Here is a 22,653-nt window from a genome sequence, read left to right as displayed (position 1 = left end):
AGTTTCTCGCTGGAAGTAACCTACTATCTTCATACCTTGTTCTCTTTCATATGGTGCTCAAAACAGAACAAATTCCTTTTGTATTTCTGCTTATAGCAATTTTTAAAAGACTTTGTTTACTTTACAAACAGAGGTGTTCACAACAGTTAAGCTAAAATAAAATGCAACATTATTATAGCAACATTGTTTTGTGATGAAGCAAATGATATTTGCATGACTTCTATTTATGTTGGGAGAGAAATTAGAAATTAGAAATTAAAAAGTTAAAACCAGCAAGGCTTTTATTTCGTGTGAACAGTTTGATAACTTAATACATCTTCAGTTCTACCATCTGTCTTAGCTATATACATAAGTATTTGCATCAGAACGTTACAACCAATTCACAGTGGGAAAAGCATTTTATGTAAAACCATCAAATTAAATACAGATAATAGTTTTTGATGTACCACAGATCTCTTTATTACACATAACTTTACATATTTCCTTATAATAATGCTTGAAAGTATATCTCAGTGAGAAAAACTAAAAAAAAGTGCAACATCAGTGCACTTATAAATAACAAAGTGAAGACTAAATGTTGAAAACATTAAATATATGTGTTAGAAAAGGCATTTTAGTTACATTCATCTAACAAGCTATACAAGGCACTTCTCATGCCACCATTTCTCCTGGAACATAAAAAAAGATATAAACCAAATGAAAAGATTACTGTAAAAGGACGCTGCCTTTTGTGTACTTTGAAGTATTTTCGCTTTTGCTAGATGGTGAAAATTGTATTATTGTCCCACATTTTAATGGATAAGAAAAAGAGATGAAGAGAAAACGTGGGTGGAGGGAGGGAGGGAGAACAGAAGAGAGTCGCCACGGTCTGTATGAAATGATTGGCTCCACAGATCTTTAGAACAAATATCCTGTGATTTGCTGAAACCTCACTGGGCATCTGCTTGTTAAATGTGTCACCATGATAACCAAAGAGTTCGTGCCAGCGCTTGAAGACACTCAGGGGGTGACCCTGCCTCTGACAAGCGGACACAGCTGCAGCTATCCGTCTTTTTCAGTCGATCCAGTTCATGAGCCAACTGGCTCTCTGTCACCCCGCCACACTGCCCCAAGAATCCAGACAAGAAAAGAGTTGGCACCGGTATCCTCCACCTGCAAAGACAGTCCACATGCATATAGCTTTTTGTGAAACTACTCTCAGAACAGGGACGTCCCACAGCTGAACATTGTTATTACTGAGATCGAAAGCAAGAGGAGCAAGTCCCGCCTTTATCCTTCTCTAACTGAGGGGTGATTGTGTCGGGAACTTCTGATTGCAGCATGTCATTTTCGTTTGCAATGATGTGTTTCACCAAGCAGTTTGCTGCCTCATCGATGTTGATATTCTCCTGAAAACAACACAGAAAAGTGACAGTGACGTGAGGGAAAACAACAATATGGTTTGCAAAGTGATGGCTACAGAGAGACGACAAATTGTTATCGTGAGGCTATGAACAATTCACAGAAAACCTTTACAGAAAGTGAGCTAATGAAATGGACCAGGACTAAATGAGAGAGCCAGTTAGCAGCAATAATATACAAACAATCTGTGTCTGACCTTTTCATTCACATAAGTTGCAAGTGATCTGTTTGCAAACTCATCCATTTACACGTGACTGTAAAAATAAACAAGTAAAGCAAAAATAATAATAATAAGATTTAACAGCTATGTGAAGGAAAGGGGTATTTTACGTTTCCCAAATTGTGCGTTTCCATTGGGGTCTTTAAGGTTACAGTACCCTGAAAAAATTTTTGTCCGTCTTTTGTCACATTGGAATGCACTCATTTGCTCTGTGCTATGCTATATTATCCTATGATATCCTATGCTGTAAGACACACTGCTGCATTATACAGTGAGATATACTACACAATGTTACATAATGCTAGACTGACTGACTCTGAGTTTTGCAGCATTTTGGCCTGTTACAAGTCTTGTGAAGGTAGAGAGCCAATTTGACACAAGATGTGAGGCATCTCGCTTCCTGCTAACACACCACACTTTATTCACATAAAGTTTACGCACGTTTTCTTTTTATCTGCTGTGCTTTGTGCAGTTCGTCGAAAAAAGTAATTGTTTGAGGTAAATAAAGATAGTGTTGACTCGGAGCAGAACTTGCCCTGATATGAGGAGAGCTGAGGCTTCTTGGATACCAGCGCAGGTGTTTGACTCTGTGTGTCTGGGGGGAAGAGGGCGGAAAACGACGGGGAGTCTACAGTATTTCTGATCTCTCCCATCCAGTTGTGACATTCCAGACTGTCGTAGTGAGATGTGAACAGAGTGTTAATGTGTATATCACCTAACAGTCAGCAACTACTTGCCTTTAATTTGAATCATATTGTGCCTATTTCTTTCAACTGCAAATGCTTCCAAAATAAACAAGGAAACTAAAAAACTCTTGACTGAACACCTACTCCCTGCTTTTACTCCTTACTGTAGTGTTATCCCAATTTAGGCTAAAGACTAATTTGCTTGATAAGAAGTTTTAATGTTTTTTTTTATTTGTACTGGTTGTACAATTTGACAGAAATCAATTCACCTTTTTTTGCCAATTTTTATGTTACATCCAAAACATCTCAATATATTTAATGGGGTTTTATGTGATTAATCTGCACAAATTCTGAACAATTGTTAATCGTGATGGAAAACTATTCATAATTTTAAAGGGTTTACAAGTCTAACATCTAAAAGTGCCTGTGCAATTGCAAAATAGCTCCAGTTCAGTCCAAACATACATTCCCCACAACATTTTGCTCTTATCTGACAAGAGCACTTTAACAGATATTTGCTATGCCCCCACATGACTTTTCTAACACAGTCACTCTATTGTTGCCACGTTTCTATAACGTTCACAACTAGCACATTTTGCAGACCACAGACTATTTCACCTGAGCTGTGGATCTCTGCTGCTCCTCCAATGCCACCATGACCCTCCTTTTTGTAGCAAACAGCAAATGTGGCTTGCACACAGTAATCTTGAACACGTCATCAAATTTAAATGTACTGTCATAGTGATGTAATATTTAAACATTAGAGTCCAAGCTTCTTTAAAACCATTTTGAAATTAATTAATACTTTTGTAATGAAAATACTAAAGTCTGAATTTGGCAAAATTCCAACCAGAGATGGCAATATTAGTAAGAATTCTCTTGGACAAATTTGACCGTTGAACTGTGAACATGATTTTGGCCCTGAACACATCACTGCTTGGGTCGTTATGAGCAGTGGGCAGCTGATTGCATGTCTGCAATCCATGTTCAACATCTCTGTGGTCTGCTCAGAGATGGTCCATCTCTGATCTCACTCAGACTTAACATCCATTGACGTGCAGACATACAGACTGGTCATAGACTGGTAATATTTATACTGACTTTCTGTCAATGTTTGCTTGAACTTTATTCTCCATGCTAATGTAAATTTTTCCTTTTTCCCAGTTATATATCAGATTATTGGCCTTTCATTTTTAGAATATTACATATATTTCGAAGGTTCCACATCAGGTTTGGTCACTTATAATTTAGCATTAAAAATGTATTTGCATGAGACAATTTTGGACAGTCAGAAAGTAGAAAGTACTCGTATGGCATTAATCAAACTTAATTTCTGCATGACTGACTCACAAAATGTGAGACTACTGCTTTACAGTTGGTGTAGCCACTAGAGAACAGAGCTAATGTATTCCAACTGCATTCGTGGACAACCCTTTCTGGAAGACAAAGCACCTGATGCAAGTGCTGCTGACCTGGAAAAAACACAGACGTAGTGTGTGCCGGGAGTCTCTGTGGAAAAGGAGCATTGCACCATTACTGAGGATTTATTCAAATACAAATAGAAGACTAAGCCTGTGAAGTTCAGCTCATCCCATTTTGAATGTGTCATTTTAGTGATGTCCTCACAAGATAATTGGTTGCTGGGTCAGACAGACTCAAGGATGTCAACTGCCTCTTAAGGACATTTTCATAAAACAGGCCTTGAAACCAGGGCTGTAACCACTCAGACCGCCTTTAATGTTTCTGCTCGTACACACGTCTCTGTTTCTCTCACCTTAGCAGAGGTCTCAAACCATCCAACGAAGCCATTTTCCTGACAGAACTGGTCCATCTTTATTCCATTATTGGTCAGTACTTCCTGACCCTGGTCACATTTGTTAGCCAGAAGCACAGTGGCTACATTTTTCCCATTGGCTAGTGTGAGCTTGGAATCCAAGTCCTCCTTCCATTTGGTGACGGCCTCGAAGGAGGCCGGCCGAGTCACATCAAAGACGATGAAGGCGCCCATAGCTTCACGGTAATACACACGGGTCATGTTGCCAAACCTTTCCTGACCTGAAAAAATACACACACAGACGCACAAAAAAGAGGGAAAAGTGATGAGATCAGAGTTTTAAAACACCGTAGAGGGAGATAATGTGTACCTGTGGCTGGTACACACGCGACTAAAGTTAGCTGCAGAATAAACTAAACTTCTAAGTGTTTTCATACAGTAGTTGGGTAACTTCAAGCAATAATTCATGCATAGCTCTTTTCTAACTCAGTATGGTGTCTTGCTTCAAATGGGTGAAGAAGAAAAGATTGGTAGTTCTTTTGATGAGTCCTGCTGTGGTGTTTCTGACATGAACAGGTGGATAAAAGCACAGTATTAGCTAGAGAACAGCTGGCAGCATGTCAGCTTAGCTCAAGGACAAATCGGACAGGCAGGTTGTCTTCAAAGCACTTCCCTATACTGCTAAGTTTAGTAGTGCTGATGTAAAGCAGAAAGTTGCACCTTAAGTTACAGGAAACCTTGGTGTCACACTTTCTGGTGATAACCACTTTTTAAATGAGTGAGGAATGTAATATATTATTACTCTTTTAAGAGTCCAAGTGTCTGTCCAAATATAGAGAGAATGTATTGTCTTATGATCTTTTTTAGGAACCACAAAAAATGGACTGCGGGAGATATATTATACAATTGTTTTGATAATGATTATTATTGTGATATTTATAAAAGGATAGGGTGAGATGCAAAATGAGAAAAAATACAAATCAAAGTGTAACAATGACATTAAAGTTTAAAAATGTTGTACTTCACTGAAGAGGTTTAAAAACTACCTGCTCAATATAAGTATTAATTAAAGTATAAATCAAAACATGCCTTGTGGACAACGCAAAAATAAATTAATCATCTGAACATAGAATCTGGAGGTTTATTTCCAAAGGGTTATAAAGAAGAAAACGGCAAACATTTTAGAGGTTTTTTTTGAAAATATTAATAAACTTTTTTTTTAATACATATTTTAGGTGGGATAAACAAAACGTGTACTTTGTGTTTTAGAGCTAAGCTAAAGCTCCTAATTCTTAATGCATTTGCATCACTTTGAAAGACAAAAACTTATCTGATTTTATTTTACATGCCAGAGAAACCACCTCTGCCATCCAGTGAGCCCCAATATTTTGAAAGATGGCCGACCAAAATAGAACAGTCAAAGTTGTTTATCCTGGGAAAATACACAGAAACAGCAAGTGATTCATGATGCCACTGACTGGAGAAACTTAAGTCTATCATCAACCACCAAAACCTTTTCCCACAAAAGGGAAAGTCTTCTCATGTGACAACTAAATGTTCAGTTTATGATTTTAAGAACAAATTTATGAACAGTGAATATTACCAAAAGCTTTATGGTCCAAACTGAATGGGGAAACAATGCACAACCAATGAGGTTTTCCCACCTCTGGAAACCTTCACACTACTTTGCCATTTCCTTTTTCAGGTTTCAGGTTCATAATAAAAGCTTTCTGTACACGAAATCTTGGGCCTCAAATCTCCCTCACGAGTCTGAGCCACATGACTGCTTGCGCTTACTGGAGAGAGCACACAGGAGGGGAGAGAGCAGAAGGTCAGAGGATTCTTCTAAACCTCAGCCGACACTCATGTGACATTGAAACCGTGGTAGCCTTCAGGTTTGTCATCATGCCCACTGGAGTTTAATCGCAAAAAAATAAAAAAAGGCTGAATTATTACTCATTTCTGTGGGCAACAAAACTGTGATGATATTATAAACTCTTTCAGGATGTATGAATAGCATTGCTGTAAGAACAGTCTATCAGTTTCTACATTTCAGTTTTCACATCTGTTTTAAGGTTGTTCTGATGCCCAAAATGTTTTTAAAAATTAGCTTTTTATGTGTTTTTTTTTTCACATTTTCTTACTAAACATGTATAAAAACTGAATAAAAAAAATGGAAAACTCATCTGAAACGCAGCTGACTGATCATTCTCTTTTTTAAATAATTTTCCTGGCTGCTTGTATCTAATTCCATCAGAATGCCGCCCTGGGTGGTGAGCCACATCTTCCATATTAACAACTGTCACTGTCCTGAAGACATGGCATGTGATGAACCTGAAATGAAGAGCCTCCTTCATTAAAATCACTTAAAATTATTATTATATTTTTTATGACATGAAATATTTCTTATCAGAGATATGCTGATTTAAGAGTCATTTGGTTTTATGCCTTTACAAAAGAAAAAGACAATCCAAAAGTCAAATCTTAAAGTTTAAAACTAACTGCTGAAACATTTTTTTTATTTTCAAAGATTTTTTTTTATTTTTTTTATTTTTCATTTTGTGCCCATAAAGAAAATTCACTGAGTTGCTGGTGGAGGTACAGACAAAATTAAAGTCATGCATTAAACGTAATTAGTCGTAATTTTGTTTAACAACTTTTCTTTTCCAGAGATAAAAAGATGACTTGTTCCTAAGTATGCAGCTTCTTTCTCCTCAACCACAAATTCCGCGCAATTTAATAGTCAGTTTATTAAAAGCCAAGTTAAGACAAACGAAGAATACTTTTGACTTCTGTAGGTCTCCACTGTGTGTTTCTCCCATTCCGTATACTTTGTGCGTAAAAGTTGGCACCGTACCTGCAATGTCCCACAGCTGCAGTCGCACCGTCTCCTGGTCCCAGGTAAGGACTTTGAGGGCGAAGTCCACTCCGATGGTGGCTCGGTAGTTGGGGCTGAAGTTATGATGCACATACCGCTTGATGATGCTGGTTTTCCCGACCCCGAGGTCTCCTATAACGAGGATCTTGTATAGGTGCTCCTTATGGTGGTTATTTTGCATGGCGACCGAGGAGGGCGAGAGCTCAGCATGAATCCAACGTAATGGAGAGGACTCGGAATATGGAAATAAATAAATAAAACACTCAGGGTAGAATACAGAGAGAAACGTGGAGAATGAGGAGAGGAGGTAAGGTGGTTAACGCCCTTGGCCCCTCGGAGAGAAGTGGAACACAGACGTCTGGACCTTGTGACTGAGGAAGGGCCGCTGCTGCTGTCTGGGAGTGACCGTTTCTACTACAGTAGAAACACGCAAAACCGGGATTTACGCAAATCCTCCTAGAGGAACGTGTATAAACGATTATCTCTACGCCAGTGGTCCCCAAACTACGGTCAGCGGGCCGTATCCGGTCCGCCTCCATAGACCGGCCCCCTGAGAATATTTACTTCTTTTTTTTTCATATTCTGTATTTTCCGGACTATACTATGCTACTTTTTTCCTAAGCTTTGAACCATGCGGCTTATAGCCCAGTGCAGCTTATATGTGGATTATTCTTCAACCACCAGGGGGCTCTTTAGCAGGAAGTGAATCATTGGAAGTCAAAATTGGAAATCAAAGAAGAAAGCACCTATTAAAACGGAATTAAATAGCATTGAGGGGAAAAAGAAGATTTTTCCTTTTTTTAAAATAATACTGGGATCATTATGAGAATTTGAGGCATAGATATTAGGATCCAATAGATGGCAGTAGTGCAACAATAATGGATGCAAGCTGCTGTTGAAATCTAAAGAAGAAGAAGAAGAAGATGATGATGATGATGATGGTGATGATGATGATGATGAGGATGAGGATGATGATGATGATGATGATGATGATGATGATGATGATGATGATGATGATGATGATGATGAAGAAAGCGCCTATTTTCATTTAGCACATGCTAGTAGCAGACATGAAGCATGAGCACTTTTACTGTTACAGTTACCGTTCGGAAACTACCGTAATCAGTTCTGTTAAATCTAAACTTGGCAACTTTTTCTTTTTCAACCGTAATAAATGTGATGTTCAATTGACCTGTTATGACTCAAATTTTGGGTGTCCGCCCCCTCTGCTGCTGCTGCATCGTYGTGGAAAACCTGGAGCGGCAGAGATATCTGCGGCTTATATGTGTATGTTTACTGGTTTTTAAAAAAAAACTTTGTGGTTGCAACTTGTAGTCCAGTCCAGTGCGGCTTATAGTCCGGAAAATACATATTTATTTCATAAATAGTGTTTATTTCCTGGATTTTTTCTGTGAAGAACCCAGAGAGGGTTGTTTGATTGTGCTTTCTGGAAAACAATGATTTTTTTTACATTTAGGCACTCCTGCAATCGTCACACTTTTTCTGTTACAAACTGACTCCGGCCCCCCACCAGAGAAGGGAAGTTATGTGGCCCTCACAGGAAAAAGTTTGGGGACCCCTGCTCTACACCAACAAGGGTGGAGAAAAGTACCAAGAGCGTTTGCACAAGTTAAAATAGCAAGCGTGATTTAATTTAAAAGGAAACAGCTGAGATGTCATGACCTTTAGGATTCTGGTTTAATATTTTCCTTGGTTTTAAGATTTCTTGTTCATAAATTTAATTGTTTCCAATGTACAATTCTATTTTAGCTCTTGATGATGGTTTTATTTAGAAGTACAATCTATTCCAGAAAATGCATCATGGGCGGATATCCAGGGGACGGATCGGGGGTCCGGACCCCCCCAATCTTGGAAAAGTCTAGAATTGTCCCCGTCCACCCCAATATGAACACAGGTAGAGCACAATATGTGAAGAAAGGGATAAAAGATTTGAATTTTTTTTCATACAAAAATAAATAAATCTGAAAGGTGTGATGTAAATTTGTAGCATTTGGGGCCTTCCAACATATAAATGCTTTGATCTGAACATTGATACAAAAATTTCAATTTGTACAAAATTGTAAAAAAAAAAAAACTATGATCATTCTTATTCCAGTTTCCAATTATGCACCACTCTGTTGGTTTGTAACAGATTATGCAAAACTTCATGGCTGCATTGTGCAAAATAAAAAATAAAAAAACAAGGAGTTAGTATGTAAACTGCATTTCCTTATCACCTTTTACAACTCAAAACCCAAAAGCGTACAATATAATTAATTAATTACAGTACATCAACATGGAACTGTAATTTCACCTTAAGTTCCCTTCAGGGTTTTTTCAATGAAACAGCATCAAAAACAAGCCCATCAGAAAAAGAGATATAATCAAACCCCACATAAAAAAAATTTAACACGTCAAGTTTATACTGATCAGTCAAGCCCAGGCTTATATACAATGAAGAACATGAGAAATCTCTTAAAATCCCTGAACGTTAGTGAACTCAATCCAGTTTGAATGAGCTGAAGCAGGTAAAACTCTGACGTCTTGTTAAATGCACTCTCCCACACAATCTCAGTGAAAATGTGCTTCTTGAAAGTGCCTGCACTGATTGCTAAAGCATGTGAAAAATGCATACACAATAAGGTTTTCCTCTTTGTCTTATCCTTTTTTAAAAAGAAACGCATCAGAACTTCAAAGCTTTATTTTTACTTGGACGCACGACTAAAAGAAAAGGTGTTAAAAGGAGAAAATAATGGATCCCCAATGCACTGATCACAGAATATTATTTACTTGTCGTTGCCTTTTACCAAATTTGTGCTTAAACTGATCAACATAAAGCCCTAGAGGCAAATCACTTAAAAGGATTTCTAAACAAAGTCAAGCATTTTACTTTAACCAAACAACAACAAAAAACATATCGATACAAAAAAAAAAAAAAAAAAACAACACATTTTGTTTTTTGCAAAGTGATGCATCCCTTTATTGACAGAAATTATCTTTGAATGCTCCACAGGGAGCAATCCACTGTGAAACATGGCAGCAATGATGTCAAATTGGAAGCAGAGACCAAAGACACATCAATTCTCTGCAGTGCTTCCCTGAATCAGAGAAAAATGTCCTGCACCGGACAATTGACAAAAAACACACGGATAAATCATTTCCCTTTTAAATCTTCAATGTGGAATTTACAACCCGTTACAACACGATCAATCCATTCTGGTTTGTGTTGGCAGTAACAGCATGGATTTAGGAGGTGGCTGATTACCAACAGCATAAAAATCAGTAAACATAATTGGAGAAAAGAAGGAACACTGGAAAAAAAACAAAACAAAACAAAACAAAAAAACATTCAACGTCAAGAAGCAAATCAGTTGTATCCAGGTCATTAAAATGTAGAAGAAACACTCCTGATGTTGAAACACTCCTGTGTTTCAACATCAGCTTGATTTATTCATAGGTATCAATCTCATAATTTTAGACTTCTATAAGCATGTCAGATTTTGAAAACTGGTGAACAATCCTACCCTTTTCAGTTTCAGTACATTTAAAACTCTAAAGACACTAAAAGGAAGTACCAAGGAAATGTTTCCGTTAAAACTTCAATCAGTAACTTTTCACGCCTTTATGCATGTACTGGGTCAACCAGTTTAGTACAACGAGAGGAAGCCAGACCACAGCGTTCCATGTGATCAATTTGCAGTTCCATATTTTCAACCAAGATTGAAACGAAATACATTCAATTTAAAGGATGCAGAATTGTGATCAAGGCACTAATTTGTTCTGATTTTGACTTAAAAGCATCTACAGTTTGGGGATGGGTTTGGCTGCGACTGCGATGCTCTCGATAGCGCACTCGTCACTTCCCCGGCGAATTCGGAAGTAGCCATCCTCGCCCCAATTGGCACCCCAGCTGTTCTTGACAATCCAGTACTTCTGTCCGGTCTTCTGGCAGCGGCCGTAGCCCACCAGCAGCACTGCATGGTTGGTCAGCTCGAAGGGGTTGATGGAGTCTGCAAGGCCTGTGTGGTGGTAGATGCCTCCTTCGTAGTTCATGAAGTCAGGGTACACCTGTAGACAAACACTAATTAATAATAGTTCATCTTTTTCTGCCATTTTGTTTTGTTGTATGAGGTTAATGTCATCTGTTTATTTAGATTAATATCACAATCCACAGTAATGCATAGTTTAAAATAAAACGTTTGGCATATACCGTATAACCTTTCAAAAGTTTATTTATAAGATGATCTCCAACTTATAGAGAGACACATCTAATACATTTTGTAGCAGATAAGATTTGCATATGAACATCAGAGAGACATTAAGCAGCTGTTGTACCTCGAAAGCAACAGCCATTGGTCCATTCTTGACCAGTTCCAACATCATGGCCGTCTCACTGCAGCCACCGTAGAATCCGCCTACGTATCCATACTCTGCGGTGTACATTCGGCCGCAGTTTGCAGGCACGCCACATGGAGTGTTCTTTGCAACGTACGGGAAGCAAGACTCGTCCACAATGCCGAAATCCTGTACATACTTCCCAATCAGGTAAGGGAAGCCCCCATCGCAACCTTACAAAGGTGGAAAAAAAAAAAAAAAAAAGTAGAAATCTTTAAGCAAATAAAATATTTTTTTAAATGTGTTGTTCATCTCACAACAGGCTGCAGATATTATTCTACAAACAGAAAATAATCTACGTCGGCTTTAGCAGAAAATGCTTTCATTTGTGCTAGAAATAATATCTTTTAGAGCATCAGTTTACCTTGAGCGTATTCAGAGCAGGAGACCACTTGTTGAGGACTGAGGACAGGGCTGTCGCTGTTGTTGGTCAGGATCCGAACTCGAGCTTCCAGCATTCCCATGGTGGCGAAGGAGTAGCAGCTGCCGCAGGATCCTAAAACACAACAAAGATGGAGAGAAAACACTGCTATGAGAAATAACATGGCACAGTGAAAAGACAGCTTTTTAAAAGATGCTTTGTCCCCACTACATGCAAAAGTTAACATATAACATATATAATATCCTGCCCCCAACTGCCACAATGTGCCTAGGAAGGTCAGTGCAAAGTGACTAAGCTGGATATTTCCATGACAGAATGGTTTCTTTGGGGCAGCTACAATAATAATAAAGTATTTTTTGGACTAAATTCAGCACTAAATGTTTTTCGATACTCTTGCCACAGCACACTTATCCGACCTTGACGATGAATGCATACCAATAGAATGAGGCAGTCATTCTGTTGGAGAACAGATTAAACAAAGTTTGCATACATGTGTCAGGCATTAGGTTGCTAATAAAATGCTCTACAGGAACAAATTAGGTAAAGGAGCAGAGGCCGCACAGATGTGCAGGACTATTTAATTGCAGTAATGATTCAGGGTGAGGGGCTGTACAGTGGCACAGTTGGTAGAACTGTTGCCTTGCAGCAAGAAGGCTCTGGGTTTGATTTCCGGCCCGGGATCTTTCTGCCTGGAGTTTGCATGTTCTTCCTGTGCATGCGTGGGTTCTCTCCAGGTACTCCGGCTTCCTCCCACAGTCCAAAAACMTGACTGYTAGGTTAATTGGTCTGTCTAAATTGTCCCTAGGTGTGTGTGTGCATGGTTGTCTGTCTCTGTGTTGCCCTGCGACAGACTGGCGACCTGTCCAGGGTGTAACCTGCCTCTCGCCTGGAACGTTAGTCGGAGATGGGCACCAGCACCTCTCCTGACCCCACTAAGGGACAAGGGTGTAAAGAAAATGGATGGATGGATTCAGGGTGAGACAGTAGAGAGTATATTTGGGACTAAAGTCTTAAGCTTTTTAGTAGCAATAAGGTAAAACAGACTTTTGTTTTGATCCAAAGGTTCACAAACTTCTGCAGTTTATGAGAAGATTCGAAGCAAGAACAAAACAAACAAACAAACATCTATTTTACCCATAAGACAGAGCACTACAGAGGGTTCATAGGACATGATAAAATTTTGATTAGATAAAAATCACAAATATGTTTGGTTCTTTCAATAATGTCAATAGTGTCTTTTAGTCCAGAGCCGTCACATTACAGGAAACGCATCTAATCTGTCATCAGCAGGACGTGCTCATCATAAGACTGTTTCATATTCCTCCTGGTTGCTGCTCAAACTGATGTGATTGATTCAGAGTTGGTCACAGATTCCTCTGTGTTCTTTTACCTCTTTGACAAGTGTCACATTCAGACTTTTATTTCCTCAGGCAGAGGAGATTTTCAAAGAGAGCCATCTTGCAGTGATGCACACAGTCACAGCCTATAGATCACACACTTAGACATCTGTGTGGCTGTTTTTTTATGATGCTTTGCAGAACAAAGAGATTCTGCAAATGATGAAACTCCTGGAAAGTTCTAAACAGTTGCCCTTCAAATCCAGATCATTGTAGAGATAAATAATTTACAAAGCAAGTTAACCCCGAGGTGAAGAGCTGTCAGGAGTTGGGCAAGGGGAGAAATTTTCAGGCCTGAGATTTTTCAAGCAGAGCTCACAATAGCTAACAAGAAAAAGAGGAAGAAGAATGCTCTGCAAAAGCAGAGCAGCAGGGAGGCAATAATAGATTTCAAGCTCGATTATGCAGGGACATTTCTCATCCATCTCATTATAGATACATTTACAAGGTAAAACGCTTCTTCTCCAACTGTTAATGTTGAATGTTTTCGTGTTGATGTAAATGCCTCATATCTGAAATCCCCCTATCTTACTTAAACATAGGGGGGAACAGAAGGAAAGAGAACGAAGTCAATACTTTGATCAGCATGAGCAACTGTTCGCACTAAATGAGTTATCACTGGGCAGTGTAAAGTCCTCAGGAAAACATTGCAGAAGAGTCTTTAGCAACCCCGCTGCAACATGTAATTTCTCTTCTCCAGCTGGAAACACTTAGCAGAAGTATCTGCTCATTTAAAAGACACAGCAAAGCAGGAAATAAAGGTTTCACGTCAAACGTTTTGTGAAAAACTGGACTCGACTCATGCAATAAAAATAAAACAAGCTCCGTAGCCCTCCACAGTACCTTGAAGGGCTATTCCATTGAAGCACTTTGGATTTCTCTAGATGCTTAAACCCCACCCTATAGAGGCTCTCTCAGACACTCGAAGCACTCCGCTTCTGTAATCTCTCCACTCACACACACAACGGCGTGCAGAAAACAGGAAGGGAGCAGCAAGCAGACCCAGAAGGGCAGAGAGGAAAGGAGGCAAAGTGAGTGGTGAAATGCTTCTGAGTGGAAACTGTTACTGGCAGCTGTCAGATGTAAACCTGCATCTGATCCTTCAGGCCATTCTAATATTAGTGCTTGAAATTTTCAGTTCCTTTGAAGTAAAACAATAAGACTTGAGTTTCTCACTTAAACTAGCTTCAAAAAGTTAAGAGATTTAAAAACATCATTACATTTTTTTTAAATCAAATTTTAAAGAGGAAATGTATTGATCAAAAGAACACCTTTTCTAAATTATTGTACGATTGTAATGAAAGGTCACCTTGATTTCTCACAGGGGTAACAAAGCTGACGCCATCAACGTTTCTCCAGTCCCAGTGTTCGGGGAGGGCTGCCGCCATCTTGGCTAAACCAGCTTCCACAGGAGCAGGGCGAACGCGTCTGAAGAACACATCAAGAGGCAGGTTTAAAGGGGGGAAACCTGCGCCACACATCTGTGCCAAGCAAACGGCAATTCAATCAATAAAGATCCTTATAAATTGATGTTTCTTAGCAGGAAATCACATTTATACATTGCCCATCACGCAAAAAGGATGAAATGAGGAATGGAACAAAGCGCTCACACAGGGATACGAGAGGCAGGGCCGCCTGCTCTGTAATGCAGCTCTCGCAAAGTGTACATCTCATGCTCAGGATACGCCACAGCCTTCCAGGAGCTCTGAACGGTGTTGATTAAATCAATGAAGTCCCAGTTGTGTTTATACGGCTTCGGGAGCAGTCTGGGAAAAGAGTAATGAAAGAGCGGATGCAGATTTTATCCAAGGAAACAAACTAAGAAAAAGCAATCACTTTAAGGACATGCTGGACATTTTAGGTTTGTGTACAGTGCAAACATAAAATCTACAATTAAAATAAAACATAACATATGGGATCCAATTAGGCTCGTCTCTCATATTAAAATAACATCCAAGCAGATATTCAACATTATTTTCATTAAGCCCACATTTGTGCAGTAAAAATGTTTTCATTGATATCCTGTAATACTCTAAGCTTAAGTATTGCTTTTTATTTTACTAGCTATAAGCTGACAATCATCTAAATTACCAGAAATAAAGACTGTCAAACGTGATTCTGTGTGCAATTGAGAGGAAAAGATAGAAAGAAAATTTTCAGTTAGAGGTACAAAACAGTGGAGACATTTTACTAAACTTTCTGCAAACCAAACTCTTGCCTTGAGTCATGTTATCGCAGAAAGCGGTTTCATGTGACCAGAAACTGTATGCTCAGGCTTTAATAGCAAAAGTCAGATAGTTAGATAAGGTTTCCTCACACACATGAGGGGAAGTATTGAGAAAGAGAAAATCCAATAATGAAGCAGAGATGTAAGAATTGCGCATTAGCTCTTCTTGTATTCCTCAGGATCCCTTGCAGATTACCAATTCAAATTCCCATCATTTGTATTTTGCCAAAATAGTCAAAATTGGTCGTAATTTAGGTACCCGCTGCTGAAGACTGGCTTAGAATCTATTCTGGGCGGCACAGGCTTCACCCTCTTCCCCACAAAACAGGCCCAGTTGCGTCCCAGCACATCGTGGACCCATCCTGGCAGGGTTTGGTCACAGTAGCTGGTCACCTTGGAGCCTTCCTGGGTGTACTGCAAGAGTCAGCAGACAAACAAATTATGGCTTCTAGTCATATATACACAAACACACAATGTACTGCTCTGCAAAAATAAAAGGTAAATTATTTACGGTAAATTCTTTAAATGGCGTTTTTATATGCAGACTCGGTGCTAAATTGGACTAAATCATGCACAAAAAAGTTGACAGAAAAGTATTTTTGTCAACATCAGCAAGGTAAAAGCACAATTGTGTCTGAATATTTGGCCACTCTTCTTATCAGAATTGACTGACTTTACTTAAACTGGATGGTTTTCTGCTACAAAACCTACTTTTAAACATGATTTATAAATTTTCATTTTCTAGGGTCAATTCTTGCAGCTTTAATAGCTTGATTTATCAATTTCAAAACAAGTTTATGTGTTTGGGCTGCTTATAGGACAGCCAACCATCTCAATGCTTTTCTCATCTGACAAAAACATTTACCTCAGATGAAAGGAAATTAGATATGACGTTCAAAGCGGTATCATGGTCAGAGAAGCCAAAGATTAAGCTACTTGGCCACAAATAAGAAAGCAAAGAACATTAAAAATCTCTGGAACGGCAGAAGCAGCGTCATGCTGAGGCTACAGTTTGTTGCCAGCGGTGGTGCTGTATTATAAAATTTATAAGAACACTAAATAAGAAGAAAACACATCGAACTGGGTTAAGAACTCATAAAGCAGGCTAACATTAAACCTTTAGGGTAGCTTCCGACCTCTAATCTTCTGAAACTTTCTGGACTATATGCTAAATGTCAGGTTAAATGACTGGACTCACTAAATTTTAAAGAGCTCTGTTGTGTCTCCAAATCCACCATGATGATAGTGACAAATATTTGTGAAAGTATTGTATGTAGATGTTTGTGTATAAAAATTGTGAACCTATCTGGACAAGATAAATTGCACAGTAAATGTTTGTGCATTTAATATACGAATTTAAATAGTCATTGAAGTTGTTTGTTGCATATGCATTTAACCCAAAAAGAATGAGTCAGAATTAATTGAAAACCCACAATTACGTCTGACAAGAATGCATGTATGTACACTAGTTACTGGCACTGATGGTGATTTCAATAAAAAACCAGATCAGGTGTTTGAGTCATAGGTTTCAGAAGACATTAAGATACAAAAAAACTTGCAAGTCATACATCTTAACATAATGAGGAAGTTAAATCAGACATGGACAAATCAGAACAGAGGCTGGAAAATAAAATGGCTGGGAAACGTCCCTCAGCTCGTTGTCATGTGAGTGACAGGAAAATAGCACATGACCAGGGACTTAACTTTAACTCTGCTGCTTTTTACACCGTCCACCAATCTTTACAGATACGATCAGAGTGCATGGAAGCAAGAAATGAGAAAGGGTGAAAGCACAGAGAGTTAAAAAAATAATAATAATTCAACAGCAAACCCACATCATTTCCATTTACCGGTATCTAAATGACGGATTTGACTATGAGTGAATCAGCAGAACAACACATGCGACATTAGATGTGTTTTGGAGTATTATTAGAGCTAAAAAAATAATACAATGCATTGGTTTTACTGATACCTTGAAAAAGGCAAACCATTTGTAGTCACCGAGCACCACCTCAAAGCCCTGGTTGTAGATGAGGGTGAAGAAGCCTGTGGTTCCCAGCTCATTTGAGGCTACAGACAGTTTCTCCAGCGTCACAGTCACTGTGCTCTCACCTGTGGCTGAAGAGAAAACTAACATGAAATCACATGACTTCATAACAGTCTAGTTAACCTCTCAACTAGCAGAACGCCTAATGTCGCTTTGATATTTCATTTTCTAAGTTATTACTGAGGCATAACAAGTACAAGCAATGAAATGTAGCACTGAGTGCAATATATCATTATAAGCCTTCTTTATCTGAAAAAGGCCTCAACGTGTCACATGATATCAAAATGAATCAACTGTTATTTTCTTCTTAGCTTCTTACCTTCAGCAGAGCAGTTGACGGTCTTGTCGTGTCCCCCTTTGGACACCTGGAACACCCATGTCCCCAGCAGGTCTTCATAGGTGCAATTAGCTGGTGTGTCCCCCAATGACCCCTCAACCCAAAGCAGGAACACACACACGAGAACAGCGCTGAACCTCATATTCACTCACTGCCAGCTTACCTGCACAGGCAAACACTGGGAAACAAACGCAGGTGTAAAGACAACAGCGTTCACCCTGACTGTCAGGCACCTGTCCCGCTATTCCACCCTTTTAACCCGCAGCAAGTGGCGCAAACTCAAAGTTTACGCTCAATTTAACTTGTTCCGTCAAGATGGTTCACCACAGCTTGGGTCACAATACGCATGCGCGGCAACGGTTTCCTGTGCATTCCAGATGCTATGTGAAACCCAAAATGCTAACTTCTGTTTAATATTTTACAGATAATTAATTAATAAATACCCTGAGTAAACTATGTGTAAACTCAATAAAAATCTTGCGAGTGCAAGACATCATACACTTAAGGCAAACAAGAAGCATTAAAAACCCAATAAATCACATTTTCTACAAAAATGGACGTGCATGACAGTAATTCTCTTGCTGCCGTGTGTTCTTGGTTTCTTCTTCCCTTTTTAGTTTCGCTTTGTCCAGAGTGGTTTTGTAGTCATATGACCACTGACGCTGATTGAGGAAATACACAGAAAAGGTATTGGGAAGTATAATCAAAGGTAATCAATGTGTGACCTCAATTACAGACACAAATTAATCAACCATTTACAAACACTAAACTAGCGCTGAACACACTGTTGTCCTGTATCGCCAAGAATAACAGAGATTCAGCAACAGCATTTTCATTATGCACGTCATCATTTCCGTTTTATATATTTAGATTGTTCAAGGTCTACATTTTAATGAAAGGCCTCTTCTCTAAAAGACTTTTCACAATATTTTTTATTGTCTATTATTTTTTATTTCAATTTAATTTCACTATGCAAAGAAGAAAATATGGACACTGGCTAGATAGATTAATATTGATTGTCTTAGACCCAAAGGAATGTTGTTCAGAGTATATGTTGATTGAATTAAATCTAATTGAACTGAAATTAATTGAGCTGCACACAGGGCTGCACAATTGCATAATTGCGAGCACTATTGCCTTGTGTTTTTGTATATATATATATATATATATATATATATACCGTAATAAGCAATAAAATGAAATATTGAGCAAATTATATCAATATTAGATAACAGCTAATCATCTTAGCATTATTTATCAAAAACAGGCCTTGAAGTGTCACACGATAACAAAGTGGTTATTATTATGTCCAACAAAGTAGTTGACTGTCACAACTGATTTTTGGGGTGTATAACATCACCCCAACATGTCCACATATAAGCATTGCATAACAAAAAATGCCTATAGATCACCAATAAATGACATTGTATTTAACCGTATTGTAATGTGTTAAATTCACAGTTATGCAGAATGACAACTAAAGGTTTTAATTTTCTATACAGACATTTTTTAATCCTGTAAAAAGTATGTTTTCAAAAATGAGTTTGAGTTCAAGTCTGTCCTGTATGTGCTGCTGTTATGCTAAAAGAGACCATAATGCCTTATGCAATGAGAATACAAGGCAACATGACAATGAACATTAGATCTCACAGCAAGAGAAAGTCAGATGTCAGCTGAGATTTTGAGATGCTGTTCAGACCACGTTTGCTGTCTTTGTCCGTCACATCCAAAACAGTGTATTCTAACAATCTTTGTGGGAGAATTTTCTCCTCACTTGTCCGCTGAAAGAGGTCAGAGAGTCAGCCTGCCTGTTGTCATGTTTGTGTGTGGGTGTCAATGCCTGCTGATGGCTCTGTTATTAAAGGGGTTAAAGAGCTTATTTTAGCTGGCGGGCACTTAAGGGAAGTGCTAGAGGCTTTTATCACCATGGTAACCATGACATGGACTGACTCATCTCCTTGACAGACCATAATAAGCACTCATCTGAAGAAGGGAGTGAAGAGGAATTAGTCACGCAGTCTCATTAGTGCCATTACGCCGCGTTTGCGTGGAGGTGTGAATGCATGTGATTGCATTGGTTTTGGGACCATGTGTAGGTTATTGCATTTATGGGATTTCATGCCTGCAGGCGAGCACACAACATGCGTGCAATAAAGCTAAGAGAAGAGTGGGGAGCTGGGGGTGGGGTGGTGATGTTTCAAATGTTAACAGGCTGAACCCACTAAGCCTCAGTGAGTGACTCATTGAAAGTCGTGTTTCAATCTTGATATAGTTCTCGCTTTCACAGGCAGGAAATTAAAACTCTATCAACTCTGGGTTCAGCTATATTGGCAGCCAGAGATTTGTTCTCTGCCTGCTCTGATTCCTCTCTGCCACTTTTACATGTTTTCTTCTTCATTCAAGCCTTTTTTTTTAATTCCTCAATTTGCTTTCACTGAAGTGTTCTTCTTTGTTAGTTATTCCCTCATGTATGGAAGAGTTGCTTCATATACAGCTTACACAAACACAAAGAATCATTTTTTGAATATTAAATAAATTATTTCTGCCCATCCTCAACTGAATGCTTTTATGGACATTGTGGACGTTTTCTGTCCTGGTTTTCAGTGCAAGGTTAACATTGCACTCAAACGTTCAGGGTTTTTAATGGCATCTTTTTAATAATCAACTCTTAGAGTTCTGTGATTCTTGCACTTTGAGTTCTTATTGCAGCATTTTAATGAGGACCAGATAGCTTTTTCTCGTTTGAAACACTGGGTTGGGATTAAAATTGCTGCACTGTATTGGCTTCTTTCTTATTTAAGTGATCGAATGCTTAGTGTAAATTTCAAACATTTTTTTGTCCCGTTCGATTCTTCTTTCTTGAAGAGTTCCTCAGAGTTCAATTCTTGACCCTCTTCTTTTTTATTTGTACCTGGTTCCTTTGGAGTCTATTCCTAGCAAGCATGGCATTTCCCTCCACTGCGACTCCCTGATTTACCTACTTCTAACACCTAATAATCCATGTTTCCAACCCCTATTAAACTGCCTTGAAGGTGTCAAAGCTTGGCTGGCTTTACATCTTTTGGACTTCAATGAAAGAAAAACAGAGATTATTTTATCAAAGACCCGGCTTATTAATTTTTGTTCCCTCAAGTCATTCATCAAACAGCATGTAACAAACAATGGACTCAGATTTGAAATGTAATAAACAGATCAACTTTGTTTTGCAAAAACTTTATTCCTAAAATAGCAAAACTTAAGCAAGTTTTGCCAAGGTATGACTCGAAGAGAATAATTTATGCTTTTATCTCAACTTGTCTCAACTATTACAATGCATTTAATGATGGTGTCAGTCAAGCATACTGTTTTACATCATCAGCTTATTAAAATTGCTGCCCCACGTGTTTTAGCTGGTTCATTAAGATATGAGCCCGTCTTACCAATCACGTCCTTCCTTTATTATCTCAGTGTGAATCACATACTTATTTTCAAAGTCCTAATGTTGACTTATACATGCTGAAATGGTCTTGCTCCTTCATTCCTCTCTGGTTAACTTCAACCTTGTCTTCCATTGCAGGTCCTTGAATCAGACGACCTGCTGGTTTTAATTGTTTCAAAAACTAGGCAGAAAGTTAAAGGAGATCAAGTTTTTTTTTTGTTGTGGCTCCCAAACTTTGGAATGCATGGTCTTTTAATATTAGACAGGCATATTCACTTCCTGCTTTTCAGTCTTCTAAAAACAATTTTTTTTCAACACCATTTGCCCCATTATCTTATTTTTGTACAACACTGGGTGAGCATGCATGCTGTTTTAAAATATGCTTCATAAACAAATTGTATTTTTAGCTAAATAATAGTGTTATTTATGCATTTGTACTGATTTGCAAAAGCATTCATATCTGATATTTTGATACATTGCAACCACAAATTTATGACATGAAAAAATTTTTTTTTTAGAAAAACTAATTTAGAATTATTAAGATTGGGTGGAGGGTATTTACAGACATCTGTTTTCAAGTCCTGTCACAGTTTCTCAGTTGAATTTTTGTCTGAACTTTGACTGGACCAAACACAAGAGCATGCTTTCATCTAAATAAAGTTGAGATGTTAATATAGGTTCAGGGGAAAGGCCACGTCTCAACCACACATCTAATTACCCAGGATTCCACAAACACTATTTGCAAAAACATGTTTCTGCTGCATTATTTCCTTTCCACTTCACAATCATGTATTAATTTGTTTTGGTTGATAACATTAAATGCCTAGTAAATGCATTCAATTTAGTTTTAGTGATGATGATAGTTGGTAAGAAATCACCATGATGACTTCTCAGTTCATTTTATTAAATGGGGCCTGGCCCTGTCTGCATTTAATTTAATTTATTATTGCATTTATGCAAGAATAAGTAATTTATGAAGCAGTCAACAGTTCAAAGTGGTTGAGTCATCATCAGCGCTGCTACATACTTGATGAGATTTGACTGAATATACTTCAGCATGATGTCTGAAAGGCATCAGCCTATTCATTCTGCTCATTTTAGTGTTGTTTTAGCATGCCTTAATGGGAGTTTTATGATCATTTTAGCACTTAAGGGTTTTTAATTGTCCGAAGCGTGTCTGATGTTATCTCTCAGCAGCAACATTGCCTCCCTCTTTTGTTTGTTGTCTATTATGGCTGATCAGAAGGAAGAAAATCAAGAGCAAGTTTGTGTTTTATGTGGATCCTCTCATGACAAAGTGAGAAACTCAAGTTAACCACTTTAATCTTACATCGTTTGCACTTAAGTGAACTCATCTGGTGGAACATCATCGTGCAGTACATCCACACCTGAACAAAGTGCAATAAAAGGTTTTCACCTTGATAAAATGTATGTTCTTCCCCCGTGAACAACATCATGATTCCCTCATACTTTTGGAAATATTGCATAAAT

At 38.4% G+C, this 22,653-nt stretch overlaps 2 protein-coding genes across 2 annotated transcripts; both read right to left on the bottom strand.

The window, feature by feature from the left end:
- Positions 1 to 255: 255 nt before the first annotated feature.
- On the bottom strand, positions 256 to 7,353 carry rab38a (RAB38a, member RAS oncogene family). Its single transcript, XM_008425502.2, has 3 exons — positions 6,939 to 7,353; positions 4,082 to 4,362; positions 256 to 1,388 (listed from the first exon to the last, which is right to left on the bottom strand). The coding sequence occupies exons 1-3, from the start codon at positions 7,138 to 7,140 to the stop codon at positions 1,233 to 1,235; spliced, it is 639 nt and encodes a 212-aa protein (XP_008423724.1). The 5' UTR covers positions 7,141 to 7,353; the 3' UTR covers positions 256 to 1,232.
- Positions 7,354 to 9,723: 2,370 nt separating this feature from the next.
- ctsc (cathepsin C) lies at positions 9,724 to 18,061 on the bottom strand. Its single transcript, XM_008425501.2, has 8 exons — positions 17,727 to 18,061; positions 17,333 to 17,478; positions 15,620 to 15,774; positions 14,744 to 14,899; positions 14,443 to 14,561; positions 11,719 to 11,850; positions 11,295 to 11,527; positions 9,724 to 11,027 (listed from the first exon to the last, which is right to left on the bottom strand). The coding sequence occupies exons 1-8, from the start codon at positions 17,884 to 17,886 to the stop codon at positions 10,761 to 10,763; spliced, it is 1,368 nt and encodes a 455-aa protein (XP_008423723.1). The 5' UTR covers positions 17,887 to 18,061; the 3' UTR covers positions 9,724 to 10,760.
- Between the last annotated feature and the right edge of the window lie 4,592 nt (positions 18,062 to 22,653).

This window comes from Poecilia reticulata, linkage group LG13 (assembly GCF_000633615.1).
Source record: "Poecilia reticulata strain Guanapo linkage group LG13, Guppy_female_1.0+MT, whole genome shotgun sequence".
NCBI classification, from domain to species: domain Eukaryota; kingdom Metazoa; phylum Chordata; class Actinopteri; order Cyprinodontiformes; family Poeciliidae; genus Poecilia; species Poecilia reticulata.
The sequence above is the reverse complement of the archived record's forward strand: the minus strand, read 5'-3'. Positions and strand labels throughout refer to the sequence as shown.

What these genes read in the sequence shown, in the direction of transcription:
- rab38a (XM_008425502.2), bottom strand. Translation starts at nt 7,140, where the DNA reads ATGCAAAATAACCACCATAAGGAGCACCTATACAAGATCCTCGTTATA. An exon ending in GCAGCTGTGGGACATTGCAG is followed by an intron (nt 4,363 to 6,938) that starts GTACGGTGCCAA and finishes GTATTTTTTCAG; the next exon opens with GTCAGGAAAGGTTTGGCAAC. An exon ending in GGTTTGAGACCTCTGCTAAG is followed by an intron (nt 1,389 to 4,081) that starts GTGAGAGAAACA and finishes TGTTGTTTTCAG; the next exon opens with GAGAATATCAACATCGATGA.
- ctsc (XM_008425501.2), bottom strand. Translation starts at nt 17,886, where the DNA reads ATGAGGTTCAGCGCTGTTCTCGTGTGTGTGTTCCTGCTTTGGGTTGAG. An exon ending in AAGCCAGTCTTCAGCAGCGG is followed by an intron (nt 14,900 to 15,619) that starts GTACCTAAATTA and finishes CTCTTTTCCCAG; the next exon opens with ACTGCTCCCGAAGCCGTATA. An exon ending in CAATGGCTGTTGCTTTCGAG is followed by an intron (nt 11,028 to 11,294) that starts GTACAACAGCTG and finishes GTTTGTCTACAG; the next exon opens with GTGTACCCTGACTTCATGAA.